At 37.1% G+C, this 24,984-nt stretch overlaps 1 protein-coding gene and 1 long non-coding RNA gene across 3 annotated transcripts; one reads left to right on the forward strand and one right to left on the reverse strand.

Moving 5' to 3' along the window:
- Positions 1 to 2,840: 2,840 nt before the first annotated feature.
- On the reverse strand, positions 2,841 to 15,612 carry LAPTM4A (lysosomal protein transmembrane 4 alpha). 2 transcript variants are annotated; one of them, XM_039349278.1, is made up of 7 exons: positions 15,365 to 15,612; positions 8,916 to 9,036; positions 8,064 to 8,140; positions 7,856 to 7,978; positions 6,930 to 7,025; positions 6,078 to 6,176; positions 2,841 to 3,691 (listed from the first exon to the last, which is right to left on the reverse strand). In XM_039349278.1, the coding sequence occupies exons 1-7, from the start codon at positions 15,464 to 15,466 to the stop codon at positions 3,617 to 3,619; spliced, it is 693 nt and encodes a 230-aa protein (XP_039205212.1). In that variant the 5' UTR covers positions 15,467 to 15,612; the 3' UTR covers positions 2,841 to 3,616. The 2 variants fall into 2 exon arrangements, with proteins under 2 accessions (XP_039205212.1, XP_039205213.1); XM_039349279.1 differs by having other exon boundaries at positions 2,949 to 3,691; positions 15,397 to 15,548.
- Positions 15,613 to 15,719: 107 nt separating this feature from the next.
- On the forward strand, positions 15,720 to 22,006 carry LOC120310641. The gene is made up of 3 exons (XR_005557417.1): positions 15,720 to 15,772; positions 17,059 to 17,116; positions 21,686 to 22,006. It is a non-coding gene; the product is annotated as an uncharacterized LOC120310641 (long non-coding RNA).
- Positions 22,007 to 24,984: the final 2,978 nt, after the last annotated feature.

Here is a 24,984-nt window from a genome sequence, read left to right on the forward strand (position 1 = left end):
ATCAATGTACTATTTATGTGTTTGGCAACCTGACTACATTTGCATTGTATCCCATAGACACATGAAAACCATTTGTGATCTTTATTACTGACTTTTAACAAGCAAAGTCAGTGGGAAAGCCAGCTGCATGGGATTCCCCTAACAATGATTACTGGGTTGCTGCAACTGCTGTCAGAAATCAGTGTGGTCATGCAACATTGTGGCACTTAGTGTCATTGTAGCCCAGTGTTTCTCAACCTTGACAATTTTAAGGCAGGTGGACGACAACTCCCAGAATTCCACAGCCAGCAATGCTGGCTGTGGAATTCTGGGAGTTGAAGTCTACCTACCTTAAAATTGTCAAGGTTGAGAAACACTGTAAAAATCTAGCCTGTCCCAATTACAACTGTTAAGTGAGGATTGCTTATACAAAAATATGTGAAACCCAGGGCAATTGTTATTTTGTCAAAAAAAAAAAAAACACAAAATGTTCTCTATCTGCTATCCTGGGTCTGGAAAATAAACGTTATTAGCTGCTGAGCATAGGTTCCCAAGAGCCATTGGTCCAATATTTGTGCTTAAGTACTGAAAACAATTGTATTGAACCGATATTGTTGCGTCATGACAAAACTTGGGGCTATGTCATATCATATATACAGGTAGATATTCCTGAAATTACAGCAATTGAACTCAAAATTTCTGTTGCTAAGTGAGACAGTTAAGTAAATTTTCCCCATTTTATGCCTTTCTTGACATAGTTGTTAAGTGAATCACTGCAGTTGTTAAATTAGTAACATGGTTGTTAAGTGAATCTGGCTTCCCTACTGACTTTGTAAGAAGGTCGCAAAAGGGGATCCCTTCAGACAGGAAGGCGGTGCAGAGAGAGGTGAGGATGGCTGAAAAGATCATTGGCAGTTCCCTCCCTTCCATCCAGGACATAGCACAGAAGCGTTGCTTGAGCAGGGTCCGTAAGATTATCTGGGACACTACACATCCTCTTCATGACCTGTTTTCCTTGTTACCTTCTGGGAGGAGACTTCGTGGTATCCGTAGCAGAACATCTAGATCAGTGGTTCTCAACCTGTGGGTCGGGACCCCATTTGGGGTCGAACGACCATTTCACGGGGGTCACCAAACAAGGCTGTCCGCCATTTTTCCCCCTTTGGCCATGCCCCTGACACCCGGTGATGTATAAGTGGTTGGGGGTCACCACAACATGGGGAACTGTATTATGGGGTCGCGGCATTGGAAAGGTTGAGAACCACTGATCTAGATTCAGCCAATAGTTTCATTCCATACAGCGTTAACCTTGTGAACTGTCAAGCTTCCTCCTTCCGTTATATATTCAAGATGGACAATATTTAATATTTATTTGCTATGTATATATAGGGGTGTGGGTCTATACATATATTGTACATAGTATGTTTAGGTGTGTGTCATGTATGTTTCACTTTGATAGCAGGCAACTAAGTTTCATTTTTTATGTGTGACATGCCTACAGTAAAAAAATGACAATAAAGGTTATCTTGATCCTAGGACCTAAGACACAGCAACTGTCATAAATATGAACCAGTTGCCAAGCATCCAGATTTTGATCACGTGACCATGGGGTGCTGCATTGGTTGTGTGAAAAACGGTCATAAGTCGCTTTTTCAGTGCCATTAACTTTCAACAGTCACAAAATGAATGTTGTTAAGTCAAGGACTACCTGTATGTCAAAGATTCAGATAGGTGATACAGGAATTGCATATAAGAGTGTGAATTCTATTTTTAATTGTAGTTATTATCCCCAAAATATATTATTTCATAGCATGCCATGATGACTTTGGAAATTATTGTATTTGATATATAATGTAGATAAAAACCAGAGTTTTTGTTAAGGAAGTGGCTTTTTTTAAACTCTGAAATCATGTATACCAAGACTAACCAAGTCTTACCAAACTGTATTTGTTAATGAATTCAAATTTCCATTTTTATAGGAATTGAGAAAACCCTGTTTTGATGTCCATTACTTCCTTTGTCTTAGGAAACTTCTAAGCAGTACAGATGTTTTGCTCAGTGTGCCAGTATGGCCAGTACATCTTTATTCTTGGATTTCAGAACTATAGAAAATAACAGAAGTAATAGTTCATGTTATCCTGGGCTTATAGATCCATCACTAAGCATCAGTGATAATGTTTTTCTACAAATATGTCTGACATTTCCTTTACCCTCTTGTCAAGATTTTGTTTAAAATTCCTAATATTACACAGTGGTTTTTATTACTAGCCTTCATTTTTGTACAACATAAGGTCCTATACAAAATGCTCTCACCTCCTAATTTAAATGGCCCCAAATCACCCAGCTGGCTTCAGCTGATAAAAAAAGATAATTGTCATTTTACTTACAGAAGATTTATACCTGTACTACAATCAACTTTTTGCATTAAAAGCTGAAGCACCCCCAACTATATCCTTAAAATCCTATGTACTAATTCTTAATAACAATCCAACCAAATTCATGATTTCAAGTAAGTAAACACTGAATTACTAAAGTTAGAGCCATCTCTAGATTATCCTTCTGGTGACAATGACCTCTAGTTAAATATATATTGTATCCTAGAACCATAGAGTTGGAATGAATCTCAGTCTTTTCTTGAAAACTTTAATACAACATTAATAATGTAAGAGCAATTCCTTGTTTAATATTTTCTGAGAATAGTTTTTCCTTAGCAACTTATTGCTTCAACATTTTTGATAGGTATTTAGCCTGTTTTAATTATCTTCTTATCCTATCCTTAAAGTGCCACCATCATTGTTAATGTTACTGCAATTTAATTAAACTGAAATTGTGGGAAGAGGAAAAAAGAAAGATCAGTTCACTAAGTTTTATAATTGTATTTCAGCTCTTGACTGAACTGTTATTTCAACAAAAATGTAAAAGTAATTAATCCAGATACCTATAGTATATACCTTAAACAATCCCTCAAATTATTTTCTTAAAGATTTATTAAAGCATCTTTTATAAACAAAGATGAAAATACATACAGATTTGAAGCAAGTAAATGACAAAAGTAGTGTCTTTTTCTGGCATTCATATTATATGATAAAAAATGTCAAACTATTAATTCCAACTTCCAAAATATTGTTTCAAGGCATAAGGATAACACAGTAAAAACTAACATAACACAAAAAGTTTCAGGTAAATACATATATGCAATAGTGCACCACACAGGAACTAATTTTCCCACATTAAAAATGAAAGAAAAAAAATCTTGCTATTGAAATGATTGTTCTTCAGAACTAATCTATACTTGCAAGATGCTTGATTTTCTAAATGTGTAATATCCAGAACTTACTTAACTTAATAAACGTGTTTCTTGAACCAAAACGAAATTACAAATCCATAGAATTGGAGTTGTATACAGAAGCAGAAATTGAAAAAGAAAGCATAGCAAGAATTACTTAAGAGATTTAAGATCAATAAAATTAAAGCTAGCAAGAGGGAGAAAAATCACTCCCTTATGAATTTTGTTTAGTAAGATGATATCAAATGCCTCTTAACCTCATATGGTTGCTCCTAAAACCCTGAATATTTAAGCAATCTTACAATATAAAAAATGAAGGTATACAGTTATTTTGCTAGAAATTTGGCTGCTTCAGGCAGGAATGTAAGGAGGTGGCGGTTCCTTTTCTGGCATTTTCACTGCCATTTCATAAGATGGCAAAACATACTGTAAGAGAAAAAACAGATTATTAGTTATTTTATTGACTGACCCAATATATCATTTACTAAAATATTTGTAATAGTAATAAACCATTTTCATGGTATCTTATAAAAAATAACAGTCTTTTCTCAGTGGCAAATTGACTCCCAAAATTAAATTAAAACTAATATTAAACTAACGAATGAATTGCTTTGTTAGTCCAAATGGTGGTTTTATGTATACGTAGTATGAGTTAGAACCCAAGTGGTTTCTATTGCCAACAACTGTCTTATTTGAGTAGTGGTAAGCACAGATTACATTTGAAATAGCTCTCAAACTGTACAGAATTGAAAGAACTTCATATCATTGGTGAATTTCAAATAAATGCATTGCTCTGGAGTATACATGTATTTCAATTGCACTTCTAAACATTTTCTTTTTTTAAAGAGATGCCTTGATGTCTACCTCTTGTAGCAAAGGTAGCTTCCTCGCCAGTTAACAAGCTCAAACATTCACAGCATACACTCCCTCTATGCTGATTACATGCTTAGACAGAACACATATGCCCTTGAGTGAGATATGCCTCTGCGTCACATGCAGAGCAGCCTTCCTCTACTGAAGATATAGAAAAAAAGATGGTCATTTTAAAAGCGTGGGAAACTCTGGAGAAGGGGAAAAAAGACTGAGGAAGGGACAAGTGCTTCCATCTCCCCAAAAGCTTCTGAGGAAAGCAAGTCAGGAGCTCCCAAGAAGCAGGAGCAACCCAGGAATCTTGAAGCAGAAAACTGTTTTTTCTTCAGGAAATCTTCAGTTTCATTAAAAATAGATAAAGATTTATCCAGAAATTTGCATAAGTTTCCCAATTCATTTTTATCGTTACCCAACCCTTAATATTATTTTCTTTGGAAAAAAAACCCTTATAACTGAATCTGTAATTACAGCTTTTTATCCATGTGAAAATCACATTTTCCTGTAAGCTTTAATATCAATTTGAAATATCTATCCAGTACCATTTTTACCAGACTTGCAAAGGACAAGCCATTTGTAGCATACTTCTGACACTTTGTGATTTGCCTAGATCACTTTTTTTTTTTTGGGTATGGTTCTCTCAAGAAGCTTTTTTGCAGCACTGAACTGCTCTAGAATTTAGTCTCCTTTTTTCTACTTTTAAAATGATCTTTATATTTCATCTTTCTTTATTTTAAACTAAAGTTTTTGTTTATTTGCAGCAAGATTGGTCTATCTCCCAAGAAGGGAAGGAAAGGGTGATTCTTCTGATCACACAGAGGCTAAGCTATATAACTAGGAATACACGATCGAAATTACTACACTTTTTGAACTGTTTTTATCATCAGAACATGCGAGTATCCTCTCTCACAGGCATATTAATATTAGCAGTGAGGATGTCAGATGAGGAAGACAGACAATGGCAGTTCAAACCACCAAGCTGTTTCCCCATCAAGCAGGAGACCAAAATGTGAAGATTCACAGCAATTCTGGGAGATGTGGTTTGAGACCTTTTAACCTGCCATCTTACAGGCTGAGCCATTCTACTAAATTTGAATTAATAATCCTGTTCTGGTTAATTGTATGTAAAGCTCTAAATCAGTGGTTCTCAACCTTTTTAATGCCGCCACCCCCAACCGGTCGTAAGTCGAGGACTACTCAACTGGTCGTAAGTCGAGGACTACTCAACTGGTGCAGCACCGTTTGCAGAATGGGACTTTTGGCGGGCTCAGCAGGGCAGAGACAGTCTGGACAATTCCTATTGGCTTTTGAAAGCCAATAGAATTAGACTCTATTCAAGAGAGTCTATTCTATTGGCTTTCAAAAGCCAATAGAATAAAAGGGAGTAGCACAGCTAAGGAAAAGGGGGAAAAAATGGTGGACGGCGTTGTTTGGCGACCCCCGTGAAATGGTCGTTCGACCCCAAATGGAGTCCCGACCCACAGGTTGAGAACCACTGCTCTAAATAGAGGGCAGATGCTAAATTACTGAACCTGATTGGGACTTGGATAGAAGACAACTAGGAAGTACATAGGATACAGGTTAAAAAAACCCAGACAATTGTAAACCACCTTTATATGTCCAATAAAATATGTCAAAGTCACCCAAGATTGAAATTCAAACAGGAAGTCTGGGTTAAAATATCCACTTGGTATCTTTAATGGATAAATTTGTATTTATCCATTAAAGGATAATTGCATAATTGCATAAAATGGATAAATGCATTTATTTATTCAACTTGTATGATTGCCAGTCTCATCTACGCAACTCTTTGTGTATTAGAAATGAATGTATATTAAAATGTATATTAGAAATGAAGCCAGTTCAGATGAAATACATATCCATGATCATAGTCCTAGTGATTAATATTAGAAATTAGCTCAGTTTAATTTCATAAATCATTTACCTGTGGGGGTGCTTCAAATGCTGGGTAGACAGCTATTTCAGGCACATTTCTATTGCAAATATATTTATAACAGTTCCAGACACAATTAATTAGATAGGCCTGCAAGACAAAATAAATAAATAAATAATACTATCTGAACATACCATAAGAGCAGAAGAATTGTGAATTACAGCATCTTCAGAGGCACAAATCTTCAGAGGCACAAAATATATAACTATTTGACAATATAAATAAACTTTTTCTACTCTATTCAAATCAGTGCCATTGCTCTCTAATAAAGCCAGGGGTTCAGTTCATGGATGGTACTGGGCCACAGCATGCCAGCAATGGTTCCACACAAACAAGCAAAGTTCCATCTGCGGGTTGCAGGCAGCACACAAAACCACACCCCCTCTGGTCTGCAAAAAAACCTCTCTCCATGGAACCGGTCCCTGGTGCCCAAAAGATTAGGGACCTCTGAACTAAGCCATCTACAGCTATAACTACAGAACCGCCCTAAATTAGTAGCGGTTCAAGATCCTCCAAATACATCAGAAAATATCTTAATACCTTCAGTTTAGCTGAAAAAAATGCCACTGTTGGCAAAATGTCTATGCGAAAGACAAAACAGTGGATATACCGTAAATAAAATAAATAAGTGAAAGAGTGAACAGAAACATTTAACCAATCAGAACTGAACTCACAGTAGACTTAAAGAACTACAGGGAAGAGAACTAAACAATCACTCCAACAAATTAACAGGAAGGATAGCCAAGAAACTCAAATCATATGCTTTAATTTTAATTACTAAGACATGGATGAGAAATTCATATCCCTTAAAAGAGGTTCAATTTAAAGCATCCCCAAACTGACCTTTAAAATAATGATCCAAACAAAGAACAATAGGACAAAGAACAGAAGACAGCTTGAATCAAGAGCAAGAAGATCATCTTTGTACGGGAATTCTGGCTAGAAAAAGAAACAGTAACAAAGTATTACAAACAGATATCACTAAAAGGTTCTTTGATATCTAGAAAAACCTGTGAAAATTAGTCCAAAACAAAAGACAATGATTGTTTTGTGTTTTTTTTAAAAAAATGCTGTTTTGTTGTGAAGCAAAGCAGATGGAGGCAGAGGGACATTTTTGCACACTATCATTACAGCTTGCAACTGTTGTTACAAGAATTCCTTATCTTTAAACCACAGGAGGCAGATTCAGCTGAGGTCACAGAGCTCAATATGACATAACCTCCTCTGGAAAGAAGTAGCACTGAAGCAGAGGCCATGAACTATATGTGAGGATCCAAAAAAGTTTTGTTCCAGTTAAATAAACTGATATTTATCTCTGATTTCAAGACACAATTTATATAGACGGAGATATTCTTAAAAGTTTCAATTATGCAGCAGAAGTGCCTCTCCAACAGCAATATTTCCCAGAAATCTCAGGCATACCAGTAGAACATTCCATGGGTGCATATCTACCATAATTGGTATTTCTGCCAGGAATAGATGTCACCCGCATCTACAGAAAAACTTCCTCTGGAGGCCTCTACTTCCCCAATGAGTGCAGACTGGGTCTGCCATCTCTGCCAGCCTGGAGTTAGGACAACTAATTCTCCTGGCCAGTTTCAAAGAGAAGAAATTCTAAAAATGTAAGATGCAGTGGGATTAAGAGTTAAGAATGCCATATATCCTTTATCTCATCCAGTTCATGTGATCTTGTTAAGCTTATGAATTGTGCATAACTCACTACCATGCCTCCCATCACTCGATTATAAAATATTGTCATGGACACTTACTAGTTGTTCCAGGTACTTGTTTATTCTTGGCAAATAAGTCAGAGAACTTATAGCCATGAGACAGCCGAGAACAAAGTCAAAGAGTTGGTAACAAAAGAATGGAATCAGCCAACTGACACGATGCTAAAAATGCAAAATGAGAATAATGTGTTACTCTTGAAGAGGAAAACCAATAATGAGAAATTAGAATCATTCAAGTAAAACTTACAGTAATTGCTCCATACACCAACATAGCACTGATTGTAAATATGAGGAGCGAGATGGCAAAGAGAACGCAGGCATTTTCTGGTGGGGGGGAAATATTAAAAATTCCTTTAGCAATAAAAGCAAATTAAAACCACCTGCATTGCATGCTAGCAGAATGCAATGATACATCTAATTCAGCAATTAAATGAACTAGAGCAGCGGTTCTCAACCTATGGGTCGCGACCCCATTTGGGGTCGATCGACCATTTTTCGGGGGTCGCCAAAGGCGGCGATCTGCCATTTTCTCCCCTCCGGGGGCGGCGCCGCACATGCGCGCCGCACATGGGGACAGCGCCGCGCATGCGCATAACGTTTGTGTGACGGGGGTCGCCTTCACACAAACGTTGAGAACCGCTGAACTAAAGTAAGAACTAGCAATTGCAAGGATTTGGTGCACTGGTTAGTATTGGAAAGTCATTAAAAAACCTGAATTTTGCTGCAATAGCCTTCACTTCAGGGACCTGTCATAACAACCATTCATTCAGTTCCATCATAACTTCATAAAGTCATTGAACAAATCATCATTAAGTGAGGACCACCTGTATCTCTCAGTCATACAGGCAGGAATTGGCATTATAGAAATTATTTCAATATTTGCATTATCAGGCATTGGAAATGACCCTTTCTACTACCAAGCAATGGTTCAATGACAAACTCAAATTATGATTTTCCCAGTAAGTCAAACCAAACCAAGATGTTTCATTTCTATTTATGTACCTCACAAATGTAAAAATTGCTGGACTATTTTAAGTACTTTTTCTAATACATATATCTTGAATTAATCAAATTTTACTCCTTTAAAACATATACCTACCAGCAACCCTTTCAGAGGAGTAATAGTTTCCAATAACCTCATACTGGATATCTACAGATGACATAGTATTCGGATGAGTCACTTCAACTGTCAGTAAAACACCCATCAACAAATTCACCACCTGCAAGATATATATATATGTATATATACATATAAATTCTTTACATTTATTTATAAAAAAAACCAAACTATTGTTAGTTTAAGACAGTTCAATGTTTAAGTTAAAATAGTTCAGAATTCCAGTCTGCATATTTCCTTTTGTAGCATAATTCAAGATTCTGTTGATTGCAAGAATAGTTGTAAACATGCATTGTCAAATGATGCATTTACTAACTTTTCTATACATACACAGAGACTGTAGTAAAGAGCACAGAGGCCCTTTTTTAGAGACCACAGCAAACATAGCCTTTGCTGAAGATGGAAAAAAAACCTTATTCCTTAGTGAATTTGATTATTCAGAGGGAGGGAGGGAGGGAGGGAGGGAGGAAGGCAAGGCAAGGCAAGGCAAGGCAAGGCAAGGCAAGGCAAGGCAAGGCAAGGCAAGGCAAGGCTAAGGCAATATCAACTCAGAGCCTGTCTGGTGCAGCAGTTAAGGCAGTGGTTCTCAACCTTTCTAATGCCGTGACCCCATAATACAGTTCCCCATGTTGTGGTGACCCCCAAGTGGGTGTGGCCACCAATAAGAGGGAGTAGGACAGCTAGGGAAAAGGGAAAAAAAAGGTGGACAGCGTGGTTTGGCAACCCCCATGAAATGGTCATTCGACCCCAAATGGGGTCCCGACCCACAGGTTGAGAACCACTGAGTTAAGGGATCAGGGTAGAAACTAGGAGACAGAGAGTTCTAGTCCTGCCTTAGGCACAAAGCTAGCTAGGTGACCTTAGGCCAATCACTCTTTTGACAGCCCTAGGAAGCAGGCAATAGCAAACTACTTCTGAAAAACCTTTTCAAAAAAACTGCAGTTGAGCAGTTGTCCAAAGTCAACAATGACTCGAAGGCACCCAAAACAACAAAAGGTAATATCAGGACTGATGACTTAATATATTAATGTATATTATCTGTATAATATGGAAAAGACAGGGAGTCTCTGTTCCAGATCATGTGTTCTTCCTGTTTTCACTTGTCCCGCCTCATTAAAAAGTCAATTAAGATAATCTACCCTTTTTTTCCAGTTACTATTTCAATCAAGCTGATGGAAGGAAAAGGATTCTGCTGGGATTCAGCCAGTCACAGCTCCCTCCAGTATCAACAAAATGAAAATCATATGGTCTAATTATCTTTTATTGGGGATCACTTAGAAGAGGGGATTTATTGAGATTTTAAATTACCATGCTATCCTATGTATAATACATGCATATTAAAAATAACATCATACCCCTTTTACTGTATTAAATATAAAACACTGGACTGTGATTAATATTTTGTGCCTAAATTCCACTGTGGCTTTGGCAAAGATCAGATTGGAATTGTTGCAAATCAGTAGCACAATTATTTGCAATCCTGAGAAAAGAAATTCATGGAAACTATAAAGGAAGCCCTCAACAATCCTAAATATACTTTAAAAATAAAAAACCTAAAATTTAATTCCATAAACACAGGATGGAAAAAAAAAAAAATAAGAAAAGCCATTGCCAATCTGTGGGTACAACCTTCTTAACTTTTATCAGTGCCTTAGTCCTGCAGCCCTTGTTTCATGAAGGGCTCAAAGCAGCCAACAATCATTAAAATGCAACCCATCATAGCTATAAATTTGCATTTATACTGTTTAAGGTAAAGAAAATTAAAAGTAATACATTAACCAAAAAGAGATTTGCAGGTAACTCTTGGAATAGGAGTTATTTGAACTGTATTTTCAAACCAAATATGATAAAGTAATATTTATATCAACAGCTTTAAAAAAAAGAGCAAAATTTTCTCCAGTTCTTTCAATCGATGCAAAAATAGTGACATACCCAACTTACTTAAAATTTTGAAAAAATTGCCATTGTTAACTTCTCTCCCTTCCTGTAAATTTCAATTATTTTAAAATTAAAGGTAAGCTTTCAAAAATCAATATGGATAATCTTTTTAAACATATTCCATAGGAAATTCAAAGGAACTTGGAACAACAGTTTAGGCCACGTGTACAGAATACAATATATTCTAGAAAACCAATTGTGATGATAAAGCCAAATTTTTCAGAACATATAATTGAGAAGCGATTACATAAAGACATGATACATGGTTTTTATAATAGTCTACAGGATTCTTTTACAGCATTTAATTAAGATTTAGTTATCTTAATTTAGCTTAAAGAGTTTATTATAATCTGTAACACAAACAAAAATGCCTCATGAAAGTATTATGTGATGTTATTACCAGCAACCAATGAACTCTTCTCTCCACATTTTATCTATCCGAGACATATCTCTCATTTGTTATTACAACTTCCCAGATCAAGACAAAAGATCATAGATTAAATATTTTTTTTCATTTTTCAGCTGCCACTATAAGGCTACTCCAAGACTATTTTGTCCTGAGGGATGGAAAGCTAATAGCTTTGAAATGCTCATTCTCTTTCTTCCTTATTATATAACTATCACTGAATTTACTACATTAGGATTCTAAGCAAAGACACAAAGATATTGTTAGAGAGGTATAATTCCAATAATTGTCAAGTACTAAAACATTTGTTTAAAATACTGTAATTAAACCCAGCTACATAAGACCAGCAACAATCTTTATAGCCAACATTATTACATAAGTATTGAATCTCCACATGGAAAAGAAATCTAAACAAAAATTTTGTATTACAAAACTTCTATTTAGTATAACCTTATTTGCAGTGATTCAAACTATAACAAATACAAAAGCAGACTAGGGTTTTCTGAAACACAATTTAGAGAAAAGATTTAAAATTTAATTACATTTAAATTTTTTGATACTACAGTATTTTAGAACTGCCTTTCCAAGTACTGTATACAAGTTTTCCTATAAATAGGAAAATCTATTGTTCGGGAATGAAATTCTAGACAAAATGTTATCTAAAGTTTGTATTCATAGCAATTAAATGTTGTACCTTTAATTTAGTAATCTACAAAAATGGCACATAATACCAATATTTTATTCTTTGTATTAAAGAGAATACAAATCTTTATCTACACAGACCAGATTCAAATGTGGACAATTATAAATTCTTCTCCTGATGTAAAAGTGATCACCAATTTTTTAAAAAAAGAATGAGAACAAAAATTGTTTTCAAACTTTCCTGCAGCTATTTTCATTCTTGTGGGAAGCTGTCAGCTTAATATTAAAAGTATTACAGATAACTCATTTTAGATCAGGTGTGTTCAATATAGTAATATCCATTTCTGACACCATAAGGACTACTGATTTTATTTAGGCACCTGTTTAATCTATAGAGCTGTTTTTTTTTTTACTTTTCTTCTAGTCTGTAAAAACTATTACAAGGATGAACTCTCTTCAGATTCTGCTATCAGTAGGAACAGCTAATGAAGACCTCAAAAGCAACACAAATTTCTAGAGTCTCTTGATCTCTGTTGCACTAAATTTGAAAGAGCAGCAAGATGGACTATATGGATCTCACAGGAACTAGTCAATGGTTTAGACATTTAGGAATTCCTAGATGGTTAGCTGCTATAGTAAAATTTTATCTTTCAGACATACTAACTAGGGGAACACAAAAGGAATTCAGAAATCTGCTGCATGGGAACTGTTCCACTCCCTAAATAGCTCCTCCCAGTCAGTATGAAAATCCAATCCCTTACTAAAGTATTACAAAGTATTACAAAGTATTAATTAATAATACAAAGTATTAAGCTGAATACAGGCCAACACTAACGTGTATCAACAATACAAAGCTTCTATATTGTTCTTATGAAGGAAAAGTAGTTATACTGAAAATTGGCTCAGCTTCCTTTCATTCCACCTCCTCCAAGAACTGTCAGTCTGTTCTTGTGTGTCCTTAGAAGTATAAATCATGATATAATTTATAAATTCATGTGCAAAACTCATTATAAAATTATATTTCTTTATCACTGTGCCATATATACTTTTTTAAAAACTTAAAATCACTTTTTCCTCAGATAAACTGGAATAAAATCAATGCAAAATTTATGTAAATATACCACAATGCAGGGGCACAGATTAAATTTAATTTCAGTTGAGCTTGACTCCTGGTGACCTCATGAATAATATCCATGAAGTTTTCTCAACTAAACTCTAGGTCTTCGGCCTACTTGTTTTTTCTTTTAACTTCCCATTCTAGCCTACCATCTTGTACTTATCAATGACCTCTCATCCAAGTATTAAGCAAGCCTGACCCTGATTAACTTGAGCCCAAATATGGTCAGCCAGGTTCACAGAATTTCATAAACCAGAATTAGACCTGCTACGTCAATCGTGAAGTACATTAGGTTAGCAAATATGTTGCCAATTTGTTTTCCTTTATTTCAGGCCCATTTTAAAAAGCAATGTTTTGAAATATGTTCTATTCTTGTATTTATTTGCCTCATTATTTATAAGCTCTTAATTTTTGTTTACAAAAAGCATCCAAGAATATACCTAAATATTAACTACCACCAATAGGTAGCAATACAAAGTCAATATCTATGGAGATTCTCAGTCATCCGGGTCATAGTTGTCCCAAAGGTGCTTTTTCAAAAGGCAACTGAACTTTGTTTTTCCTTGAAGACATTTTGTTTCTCATCCAAGAAGCTTCTCCACTTCTGAAGTGAGAACTGAAGAAGCTTCTTGGATGAGACATGAAATGACTTCAAGGAAAAACAAAGTCAAATTGCCTTTTGAAAAAATACCTTTGGTACGACAAAGTCAATAGGGAAGATGGCAGGAGATTGCCAATGGTAATGCCAATTGGAACTGCCATAATTTGGTGCAGTCACATGACATTGGGCCTTACAATGGTACTTAGAGGAGGAGTTCCTGGTCTCAATTACCACTGGTAAGCAAGGACTGCCTGTATGGATTCTTTTCATACACATTTTCATTAAATAAAGCTGACCTCCCACTCATTAACAAAGCAAGGTTCTCCATGCAATTAACTACCAACAGAATTCACAGACAACCACACCCCCCTCCTTTTAATATATTCCCAAGTAGGTAATTTTTGCAGCAAGAAGTGGCAAAGAGCAATAAGCCAAATGTTAAAGTAAGGCAAACAAGTTTTTGTAAGCGTATACTAAAAACCACCTGGAATATTAAGATTCAGAGATAGCATGCCACTAAATATGAACTGTTGGGAAGCAACAGAGAAGGATGGCTGTTTACTTCCTACCTACAGGTTTTCTAGAAGCATTTAGAAACAGAATATAATAATATAATAATAATAATAAAAGTTATTATTGGAGGTCATCTAGTCCAACCCCCTGCTCAGGCAGGAAACCCTATACCATTTCGGACAAATGGCTGTCCAGTTTCTTCTTAAAAACTTCCAGTGTTGGGGCATTCACCGCTTCTGGAGGCAGGTTGTTCCACTGGTTAATTGTTCTAACTGTCAGGAAGTTTCTCCTTAGTTCTAGGTTGCTTCTCTCCTTGATTAGTTTCCATCCGTCGCTTCTTGTCCTGCCTTCAGGCGCTTTGGAAAATCGCTTGACTCCCTCTTCTTTGTGGCAGCCCGAGATACTGGAACACTGTTATCATGTCCCCCCCTCGTCCTTCTCTTTGTTAAACTAGACATACCCAATTCCAGCAACCGTTCCTTATATGTTTTAGCCTCCAGTCCCCTAATCATCTTTGTTGCTCTTCTCTGTACTCTTTCTAGAGTCTCAACATGTTTTTTACATCATGGTGACCAAAACTGGATGCAGTATTCCAAGTGTGGCCTTACCAAGTATTGAACTAAATAAAGCTTTCATCACAGTTCTTTATATCATCCAGCACTTGAAAGTAAGCAGCATTAAGACAGGGGCAAGAGAGACTCCAAAATTGGTGAACGGGCGATTCAAGAAGCAAGAAATGGCATCTGAAATTCACCGAATTCAAATCCTCCCCCCCACACAATTCTTGCTGCATCTCCTTGCAAGCCACACACATACAATTCATCTTTCCCTTTTCTCCCAGAGGAAGTTCACACAAGAGCAGGGTTAAAACTTTACAGCCACTGTCCAGTTAGTCTGTAATCCCATGCCCTTCTCCGAAGTACTTGCAGCATCTGAATGTAATACTGAAAGATGATTAACAGGCTACTGGAAACTGATATGGTAACACTTCAGCATCAACCCGCTTCCCTCCATTTGTACCAACTTATTGATAGAAAGTCTGGAATTTCTCCCTAAAAGTGCGCAAAAAAAAAAAAAAAGAGGAAGCGCATGCGCCATAGGAAACACAACTCAGTGACTCACCCCCTCAATCCACTCTTCCCTTTAGCCTTATTTTCGCCGCGCATGCGCAAAAAACCCAAACACCCCCCCACCTCCTGTTATATTACTCTTACCACCATATACCAGGTCCCCAAAATGATAGTACCGGTGCGGACATGACAACAACCACAGCAGCGAGTACTGTAGAAACGATCTCGGCTCCGCTTGAACGTCATTGTTCTATTGGGGGGGGCGGCGAACCTTCCTCTTCCTCGTCAAACTAAACGCCGAATGAGACGATTTTCCCCCTCCGCAGTTAGCGCGAGGGCCGCGGCGGCGCCTGCGTCTCACAGAAATTCTAACCAATCAACCGACGCAGAAGGAAGCACGGCGCGGGGGGGGGAGTTCCCTCTCAACTTGCAAGGCGGGACAAAAGATTATTGTTACCATAGCCAGCCAATGAAAAAGCACTCATCTGTTTAGTCCCTACTGTGCTTCACCCCTAGCGAAAGGGCGATCGTGTCCTGGGACGTGGCTGGATGGTATGCTGCTTTATGTCTGCGTGATGAGCCTCTTCATAGCTTCCACGTTTGTGGTTTGGGCTTGACTCAAGCCTCTCTGAAAACAAAAGCCGTTGCTTTTGCTTTCTGTAACTTAGGGCTACCAGATCTCAGCTTTAATCTTCCGGGCGATCTGGAATTGCTGCCATGTGATTACGCTAACCTTTATCTGGTGACGCTGCAAGAACGCTACCGGAAATGATGCTATTTGATTGATTTTATTTGATTGATTTAATCGAATCAATGCTTCCGAAAGCTGGACAAATTACCCCAAATTGGGTAAAGATGATTTCCCCCCCCCTTGGGGTAACAACATACGAACCCATTGATTACCCAATCACAACTGGGATATTTAAATTGGCTTAAAATGTTTTTCCTACATTGGAGTAAAAAGGACTTTCTGAAAGCAGTTTTGGGTAATGAAGGGAAAAGTCTGGGAAGCACTGATTTAAACTTATGATTTTCGTGTTCTGTTGGTGGGGTTATCTTATTAAAAAAATTATGATTAAGTTTCTCTTTTCCACGTCTTTTTCATATGGCATTAACTTGCTACTCCTGCAAAAACTAAAACGTTATTGGAAGTGGGGGTTATGCTTAAGGGTGCAGATCATTTTATAACATGGGCCTGTTTTAAGTGTGAGCCATCAGAAGACTAATGTCCTGGCATTTTACCCATAGCAGACTTATTTTTTTAATCTTACTTTCCCAACTCTGCAAAGAGAAAGTTGTGTGTTGATGTGGCTCTATAGCATCCCCTAGGGGCAATAGGCTAAAAGGACTGAATAAATCAAACTCTTCTTTCCGAATATAGTAGTACCTTGGTACTCATAGTTAATTGATTCCAGGAGGTGTAACGAGTACCAAAAACGATGAGTACTAAACAGATTTTTCCCATAAGGAATAATATAGTGAATCATATCACCAAGTTCTAGCTTGTGCACTGAGTACCAAAAAATGAGTACTGGGACAAAAATTTTGCCTCAAAATGCATCAAGTACCAAACTTGATGAGTTTCAAAGCAGTTGAGTACCAAGGTACCACTGTATCAGACATCAGCTGCTTTCATCCAATCCTATCCAATCCTATCCAGCTTCCTAAATATTTAGTCAAATCACTGAGCTGTCCCCTAAATATTTTTTTTTTAATGCTGTGAAAAAGAAAAGCAGCCAGAAGAGGGCAGGTCCACTTGGCATTAAAACAGGAAAGCAAGAGGATCTGTCCTATCAATTTTTTTATTTTTTTTTATCCTGCTTTATTATTTTTTACAGGGTTGGGCTGAGAGAGACTGACTGGCCCAAAGTCACCCAGCCAGCTTTCATGCTTAAGGTGAGACTAGAACTCATCTCCTGGGTTCAAGCCTGGTGCCAAACTGGCTCTCTTTTTCCCCTGCAATTAAATAACTGTTTTTGTTATGAAAACCAAGGATTTGTTCATGTGGGTAACATTTGTTTCATTTTGAATTATGGCTTTAATTGTTGCCTATCCTTGTTCTTTATTTTTTCTTTTCCCAAAGTAATTCTATAGCTAGACATTTTTATATTGTTCTCAAAGGAAAAAAAATCATTAAAATCTTAGTGCATGGTCACCCATATACCCTTCACACTCTCAAGTTTATGGTTTTGTAAAAACTTTGGAGATATATTTCAGGAAGCTATTAAATTGCTTATCTGCTCACCCTAGAGGCATCAGGGAGCTACATCCACTTAAAATTTTGGTGGAACCATTCAGGCTCTGATATTGTCTCTGCAGGTATATGCAGAAGTAGACTCTTCCGAACATATTACCATTGAAGAGAAATGGGAAAAGAATGGGAAGAAAATAAGCCAAAGATGTAACTACAAGAATTAGATCTTGGCTGAATCATTGACTGAGCACAGTTCAGTGAGAGATAGATAGCCAAACTAAATTAATGAAGACATGTTTCTCTGCCACCTGAAATTAAAAGGAAGGAAGAGAAAATAAGATGCTTGACCATAAGTAAGCCAATAAAATAAGCTGTCCTGTTGCATCATTCCTCCTGCTTGCAGCCGGTTAATATGAACAGCTCATGCTAACTGTGGATTCTGTCTCCCTAACTACAGGACCCAGGTAGATGTATTCCCAATAATTGGTTAGTTTAGCTTTGTACGGTAACAGCAATGACATGATTCAGGAGGCTGCTATGAAGTGCTTCTGTAGTGAACTACATGCACAATAAATATAAATCTTACATAGGCTAAATTTAACTCATATACAGTGTATTCATGATTGAATTAAAAATCAGTTTTTGTACTCCCTATTTCTTAGTGGGTGGTGCAGTGGCTCAGCAATTAAGATGCTTTGTCAGCTGGAAAGTCGACAGCCTGGGTTTGAGACCCAAGTATCATAGGACCAGATGAGATTTCATTCTCCCCTAGCAGTTCAAACCTAGCAGTTTGAAAGCATGCAAATGCAAATAGATAAATAGCTATTCTTTGGTGGGAAAGGTTACTGCATTTGATGTTTTCATGCTGGCCACAGGATGATGGAAATGTCTTTCAGACAACACAGGCTCCCTTGGCTGAGAATCGGAGATGAGCACCGTCCCCTTGAGTTGATCACAACTGGACAGGGAAACTGTTAATTCTCTATATTTCTTGCACTTTGATCTTCAAACTACAGTTTATAGGTTGGCAATTACTGCTATTGCTGTGTCATTTGGAATAAAAAGTTATCTGCAATAATATTCAATGTTAATGAAATAGAGTTACACTTGGACTGGTTTACCTCAAACTTTGCAGTCATTATTTACTTGTCATTAAACTAAAGGAATTTGGGGATCGGCAATTTTTTAAATCAAAATAGATTATTTGTGCTTTTCACTTCAGCATTTTTGTAACATTGATTCTAATAAAGATACCCTATTCACTTCAAAAGTTATCCCGAGTTTATGACAGATTACCCATGGGAGTTTCATAGGCAGTGTCTTGAAATTCAAGACCAGCTTTTTAAAATCTTGGCCTGACCGTCAGAGGTTTGGAATGTACACAATATGCAAAGTTCAGAAAACTGTCAGCAGCTGTGTTTATTACAGAAAAAAGGATGCAAGCAGACAGTGCATAGATTCCAAATGTACAACGACATAAATGTCATAAGATACCAGCATCAGTTCCCTTTGAGATACATTTGGGTATAGCATGTGTGGCAGCTAAAGTTGCAGATGGCCTTACTCTTGAGAAAACTTACACTAGAATTAACCATCTGCTTAGCTGTCTCTATCATGATCAGGATATTACAGGACTTGTCCTAGCTGTCACCAGGAGTCAAGACTGACTCAAAGGTGTGTATACACACCCAGACACAGAAGGAAAAAAAGAGCAGGTTTAAAACTCCAATATTCCATCCTCAGTCAACCAGATTGCCTCAAGATTCCTTCTCTTTAACAATGAGGCTTCCCCAGTTCTGCTGCTGCTCCTGAAAGCACAATTTTGCCTAGCAATAGAAATAACCCCAGGTGCAAGAACAAGGATCTGCCCAAGCTTCCCCAAACTCATTAGCCAATCAGATGCCTAAGATTTTCCTCCTTGCAGTCTCAACAGCTACAAAAACCTTTGCTTCCCCATTGTTCAGGGTATCTCTTTCTTGTGGGCAACCAAGGATCTTGCAAGTGATGTGGTTCTTTCTCCTCAGTGTTGTGTTTTGTACTTCTCGATTTTCCACCACTAAGACACTCAGTGATTTTGCCACCCAGGCAAAATGGTACTCTATAATTCATATCTATTGTTTCTGTTCCTGTTGTGTTCTCTCTCTCTCCCTCCCTCCCTCCCTCTCTCTCTCAAATATGGCTTCTGCACAGTGATGGCTTGTATTGTATTTACTTACTCCACATGAAACAACTGCTTTACAAAAAGGGACTAGTATGAATCTTCAGGTTCTCCTTTTCCCGTAACATACCCTACGCAATGCCGATACTGTGTTTCATCCTATCAGCTTCAGTATCTGTGTAATTATTTTTAGCTATAGTTGATAAAAACAAACTTCATACTTATAAAGCTGGCTTGTTTTCCCTTATTACAGTTAAAATTACTCAACTGAACTGCTTAATTTAAAGAGAAAATAGTTTTTTCCCCATCTTCTCAAGTCTACTCTAAGGCAGGTCACAGAGTCTAGGGGGATTTCTAGATCCATTCTTGTAAAATTAAGCTGCATCTTAATATACATACAAATGTAACCACTGAGTATTATCCAATTTGTTCCTCCTTTTCTTAGTTATACCCCTAATTTAGCTAGCAAAGTCTAGTTGCAAAAAAAATATTCCAGTTTGAAGAAAACAAGATACTTCCGCGAGTCCTTTCAGTGCCACTCTGCCTAGGCAACTGTAGTAATTAGAGATTATATTAAAAGGGACCCAAGTATGACCTTTCTAAACTAAACTTGTGCAAACATCTGCTACCCCCCTTCCATTTGTACAATTAAATGCTGGCTCCTGGTGATATACAAGATTTATCAAGATAACATTCTCAGAGCCATAAATTCTTCCAGAGCCAGTTGCTTTTGTTAATCAGAGCAATTAGCACCAGCTTCTCAGTGATTCATCTGCTCTTGCTAGAAACTTTTGTCAATCAAAAGGAAATAACCTTCATTGCCGTTTTATTTATTTTATATTTTTCCCCAAGATATAATCACCTGAACTAATAAGACTGTTATTTCAGGGCAGAAACCTTTTAGCAGATGACAAAGAAAATCTCTAACTTGAGCTTGCTCTTGGCCTGCCCCAGTGCACTTTCTCATCACTATCCATAATGAAAGTCAATCAAAGAGAGTTTTCTTTCTCCCTTGCCAGTATTTTGGGTTTTTCCTAGAAAGAAACTTCTCCAAGTTCCATAAAGTCAGGCTGCTCCTCCCCTCCCCACTGGACTTGAGCCCAGCCAAAGTGATCTCATGTAGGAAACAGCCTGTCAGGGTCCCCCATTGAGCTGGACATGTAATATAACCAGGGCTTTTTTTTGTCATAGAACGCCCAGAACGGAGTTTCAGCACCTTTTTGGGATGGAATCTTGTAGGGTAGGCAAGGCGGGTTGTATGACGTGTATGAGTTCCGGCACCTTTTTTTTTTTTTTTTTTTTTTACAAAAAAAGCACTGAATATAACCCCAAATGAAGGAAATATATGAGGTGCATTGGCTGCTTGGACTTTAGAAGCCCAGTTTTTCATGCTTCTTGAAGCAGCTCTGCTGATTTAGGTTTCATAGGTTGGAAGAGCCAGCTAGTTTCACCTGAATAGTTGGATCCAGAATCAGACAAAGGAGCAGTTTCTTTAATACTCACCCCTTGAACTAGTCTGAGTCCTCAGCAATAGGAGAACTAAGGAACTCACTGAGTAAATGCAGCTGGAGAGCACTAGTGAAGAAGTGTTCCTATGACTTCTTATCTTTCTTCCTTTCCGAGTATGAGTGGGGGGATCCATTTAATACTGACCTTTAAGGGCTCGACATTTGTGCATAAGCTGCCAAGGAAAGATGTCTCTTATCTCCATCACAATATTTCTTGTATCCAGAAACATTCAATTTCGTTCCCTATTTCCATACTGGTTTTGTATATACTATATATGTCAATGTCCATCTTATAAGTTCTCCCAATTCACTCTGTCCATCTGCTGTTCAATTCTGAGACATACAAGTGACTGTTTTTTAAAATTACAAATTCATCCAAAGAAAATGCAGGCATTTTATTCTTCCTTCCTTAAAAGTTTCAGATTACTCTAAATAATGCCACCTGGTGGGCATCTGAAGACAAAATGTGCAAGGAGAAAATTTATGCTTTGTCACTGGTATCACCATATAATCTCAGACATAAATTAGACGCATCTACTTTTTTTTCTTCACTCCTCTTGCTCCACATGCTCTTTCAGCAGTTTTGTTTCTCTCTAACTTCTTAGAAAATCAAGAGGCCTCGGGATCCGGGCACAGCAGAGCCACCCACACACCTCAGTGGAGCAATTAAGTCCAGAACATTGACCACCTTCATATTCTACAGATTAACCAGATATGAGTCAGAACTCTCTGCTAAATTGTCATCTGGATTTGTTAGACACCCGAGGCCAATCTAATCGATCCACTGCCCTTGAAGGAGGTCAAGGCTACTGAGATCCATAATCTGATGAGAAAACGAACTGACCATGGCAAAAGATAAAAGTTAATTCCTCTACCTTCAGATCGCATTTCACCTGCTGTAAAATAAAAGCCAATTCAAGTCTGTACCCTCCCCCATTTATTGGGACTAAATTACCTACGACAAATGCATGTGTCACCATAGGGGTCATAAACTCCTCTACTAAGGAAGAAGAATCCTCCTCTACTAAATTGAAGTCACCCAGAAATAAACGATTTGGGAAATCCAATAACAATTCTGAGACAAGATCCAGGAATTTATTGTTGGGCCAGGTCTCAAGTGGTCTTCTGTTTTGGAAGACATTTTAAACTGTAGATAGAATGTAGCAAATAATTTATTTTGAGTATCATTAAAAAGGGGGGGATGACACTGAAAATACATTTTATTCATTTTGCATGACATTCTATAATATGGTCTGATTTTTCTTGAGAATTCATTTGTATGGTACAGGTTTGACTTCAGAGATCTGCACTTCAAGGAGATGTTTACAGTACATATTTTCATGACTTTGCTTCACAGTGCCACAATTAGTAAAAAAAATAATAATTATACACTTTGAAAACGCTAAAGGAAAGTCTGTTCCATAAAGAATAAAATCACTCTCATTTTTTTTACTACGAAAGGAAACAAGGTACTTAGATTTAACAATCTTTATTAAGAAAACCTTTATGATGTAGGTAGTTATGCAGTTTCTATAAATCCGCTTCATACTTTTATGGCCCAGAAATTAGTATGTAAGTTGGCCTCAATTGCTGCTAGTAAATCTTAAGTCACTGTTTACAATGAAGCCCATTTTGGAGACATTCCTGAATTTGTATTTGATGTCTTCATGAGAATCTTTTCTCAAGAATGTAATGTAAACATCTATCTGCACTGTGTTATGTATAAATAAAAAAAAAAATTCTATTCATCCTCCAAAGTGAAACAATCATAGCTTGGCCCTCCATAGGTAAAATAATAATACTCTTTAAAAGTACAGTCATTGGCTGTAAAAGTTTGCCTATTATAAAGTACAGATAGTGTGTATTGAAATCTGCCAAATAAGTATAGTACACAATTTAACTTGTGAAATAAAGATGTTGTCAGATAGTTAACTATCACTTTCAGTCTCTGACTTCTTGCATTGAGGATTAGTCCCAATGTACTTTTTAGCACCATCATTTATTTCCATGTGATCGCTGGGAAGCTCTACAACTCAAAGCAGGGTGTCAGCATAAAATACAGATAATGGTGTATGTAGTCTTTCAAAACAATTGGAATTCAAAACATTCTGTTTCAAGAATGGAATATCCATAATGCACTCAAAACTACTTTTTATATACCAAGTGAGGTGTTCTGCATTCAAACCAGTTTGTTTTTAGTTTGAAATAACCCTACCAGCCACAATGAAATGATCTGGAATCCTTTCAAATTTTATGTTTTTTAAAAGTAGGCTTTTGCTATTAAACAAGGACATATTGCGAACAGTGATTGAATTCCCAATGCAGTAAGAAACTCATTTTACTTCATTTTATTTTATTATAACATAATTTCAATTGTGTCGACAGAGGATTTGATATGCCATTTTAAAACAAATGGCAGCAAGCCCAAAACAAATAATTGGCTAATGCTGATTATGGATAAGTATCATAAGGTGGAGTTTCACCAATATGATGCTTTGAAATAAGCTACAACTCACTTCACACTGATCTGGAAGCTGTGGCAAAACCTTGACTTACAACCACAACAGGGACTAGAATTTCTGGTTGCCAAGCACCCAAATTTTGATCACATGACCATTTGCAAGGACTGGTTGTAACAAACCTTTTTTTAGTAATACTGTAACTTCAAACAATGGAAATCGGCATCTCACTATGTTTCGGATACTTCTGGATTGAAAGGATTAGCCAGCTGCTCGTTGAAAATACTAACAACTACACATAGTCCTTGACTTATGGCCACAATTGAGCCCAAAATTTCTGTTGCTAAGTGAGACATTTGTGAATGAGTTTTGCCCAATTTTACAACTTTTCTTGCCACAGTTGCTAAGTGAATCACTGCAGTTGCTAAGTTAATAACATGGTTGTTAAGTTAATCTGGTTTCCTCATCAACTTTGCTTGTCAGAAGGTCACAAAAGGTGATCACATGACCTTGGGACACTAAAACTGTCATAAATATGAATCATTTGCCAAATGTTTGAATTTTGATCACATGACCATTGAGATGGGGCAATGGTTGTAAGTCTGAAAAACAGTCATAAGTCACTTTTTTCAGTGACGTTGTAACTTTGAACAGTCACTAAACAAACTGTTGTAATCTTACCTTTTACATTCAATAAATTCCCCCCATCTCATTCTTTAAATAAACAAAACCTTCATGTCAACAATCAGATTAGTGAACCCAACAAAAGGAATCCTCAAGACAATTAAGTCCCAGCAGGCATAACTTTATTTGGGTACAGCATCTCAGAACTGAAGAAGTGAAACCAACTCTGAGGTTTCCCGTGCAAAATCTTACTTAGTTAAACATAAGATTCCCACTCCCCACCCACCAGGTGTTCACATTGTCCAATAGTAATATTTATTTTTGTTATGGGAACAGTTCACTTCTCCATCGAACACCTGCAGCAATGACCTTGGCGTGTTGCAGGTTCTCACGGTCCGTGAACAGCTTCTTGGCATTCCATTCCCTCCCCCCTTTTCTTTGGCAAAGTGATGAAGTTAACAGGCATTGTAGCAATTCAATCTTGACACTTCATCATTTAGGCCTAGTTCACATATAGCCATTAAGCATTGCCAGAAATAGCAATCCATCTATTTTAATCTTGATCAAGTGAATTAATTCTGTATTTTTCCCCTTTGTTAGAGCAATCTAGTTTCCTCAGATAGTATCCAGACTTTTCTTTTTATGCTCTCTTTGTTTTCTCTCACAAAATCTTTGGCAACTTTAACAAGCCCCTTTTGTAGATCCAGTATGAAGAGGTTATTCACATCGCTTTTCCTATTTTCATGGTCTCTTTTCCAAAATCCTTCACAGCTTTATCAAATCCCTTTGCAAATAGAAAGTTGTTCTCATCAATCTTCTGG

The sequence above is a fragment of the Crotalus tigris genome, unplaced genomic scaffold, assembly GCF_016545835.1.
Source record: "Crotalus tigris isolate CLP2741 ecotype Arizona unplaced genomic scaffold, ASM1654583v1 scf7180000018244.697701, whole genome shotgun sequence".
In the NCBI taxonomy this organism is placed as follows: Eukaryota; Metazoa; Chordata; class Lepidosauria; order Squamata; family Viperidae; genus Crotalus; species Crotalus tigris.

Excerpts from the sequence above, each read along its gene's own strand:
- LAPTM4A (XM_039349278.1), bottom strand. The coding sequence starts at position 15,466 with ATGACGTTCAAGCGGAGCCGAGATCGTTTCTACAGTACTCGCTGCTGT. Across the intron at positions 9,037-15,364 it reads TGGGGACCTGGTATATGGTG|GTGGTGAATTTGTTGATGGG; the intron begins GTAAGAGTAATA and ends TATATCTTGCAG. Across the intron at positions 7,979-8,063 it reads TGGTGTATGGAGCAATTACT|CATCGTGTCAGTTGGCTGAT; the intron begins GTAAGTTTTACT and ends TTGCATTTTTAG.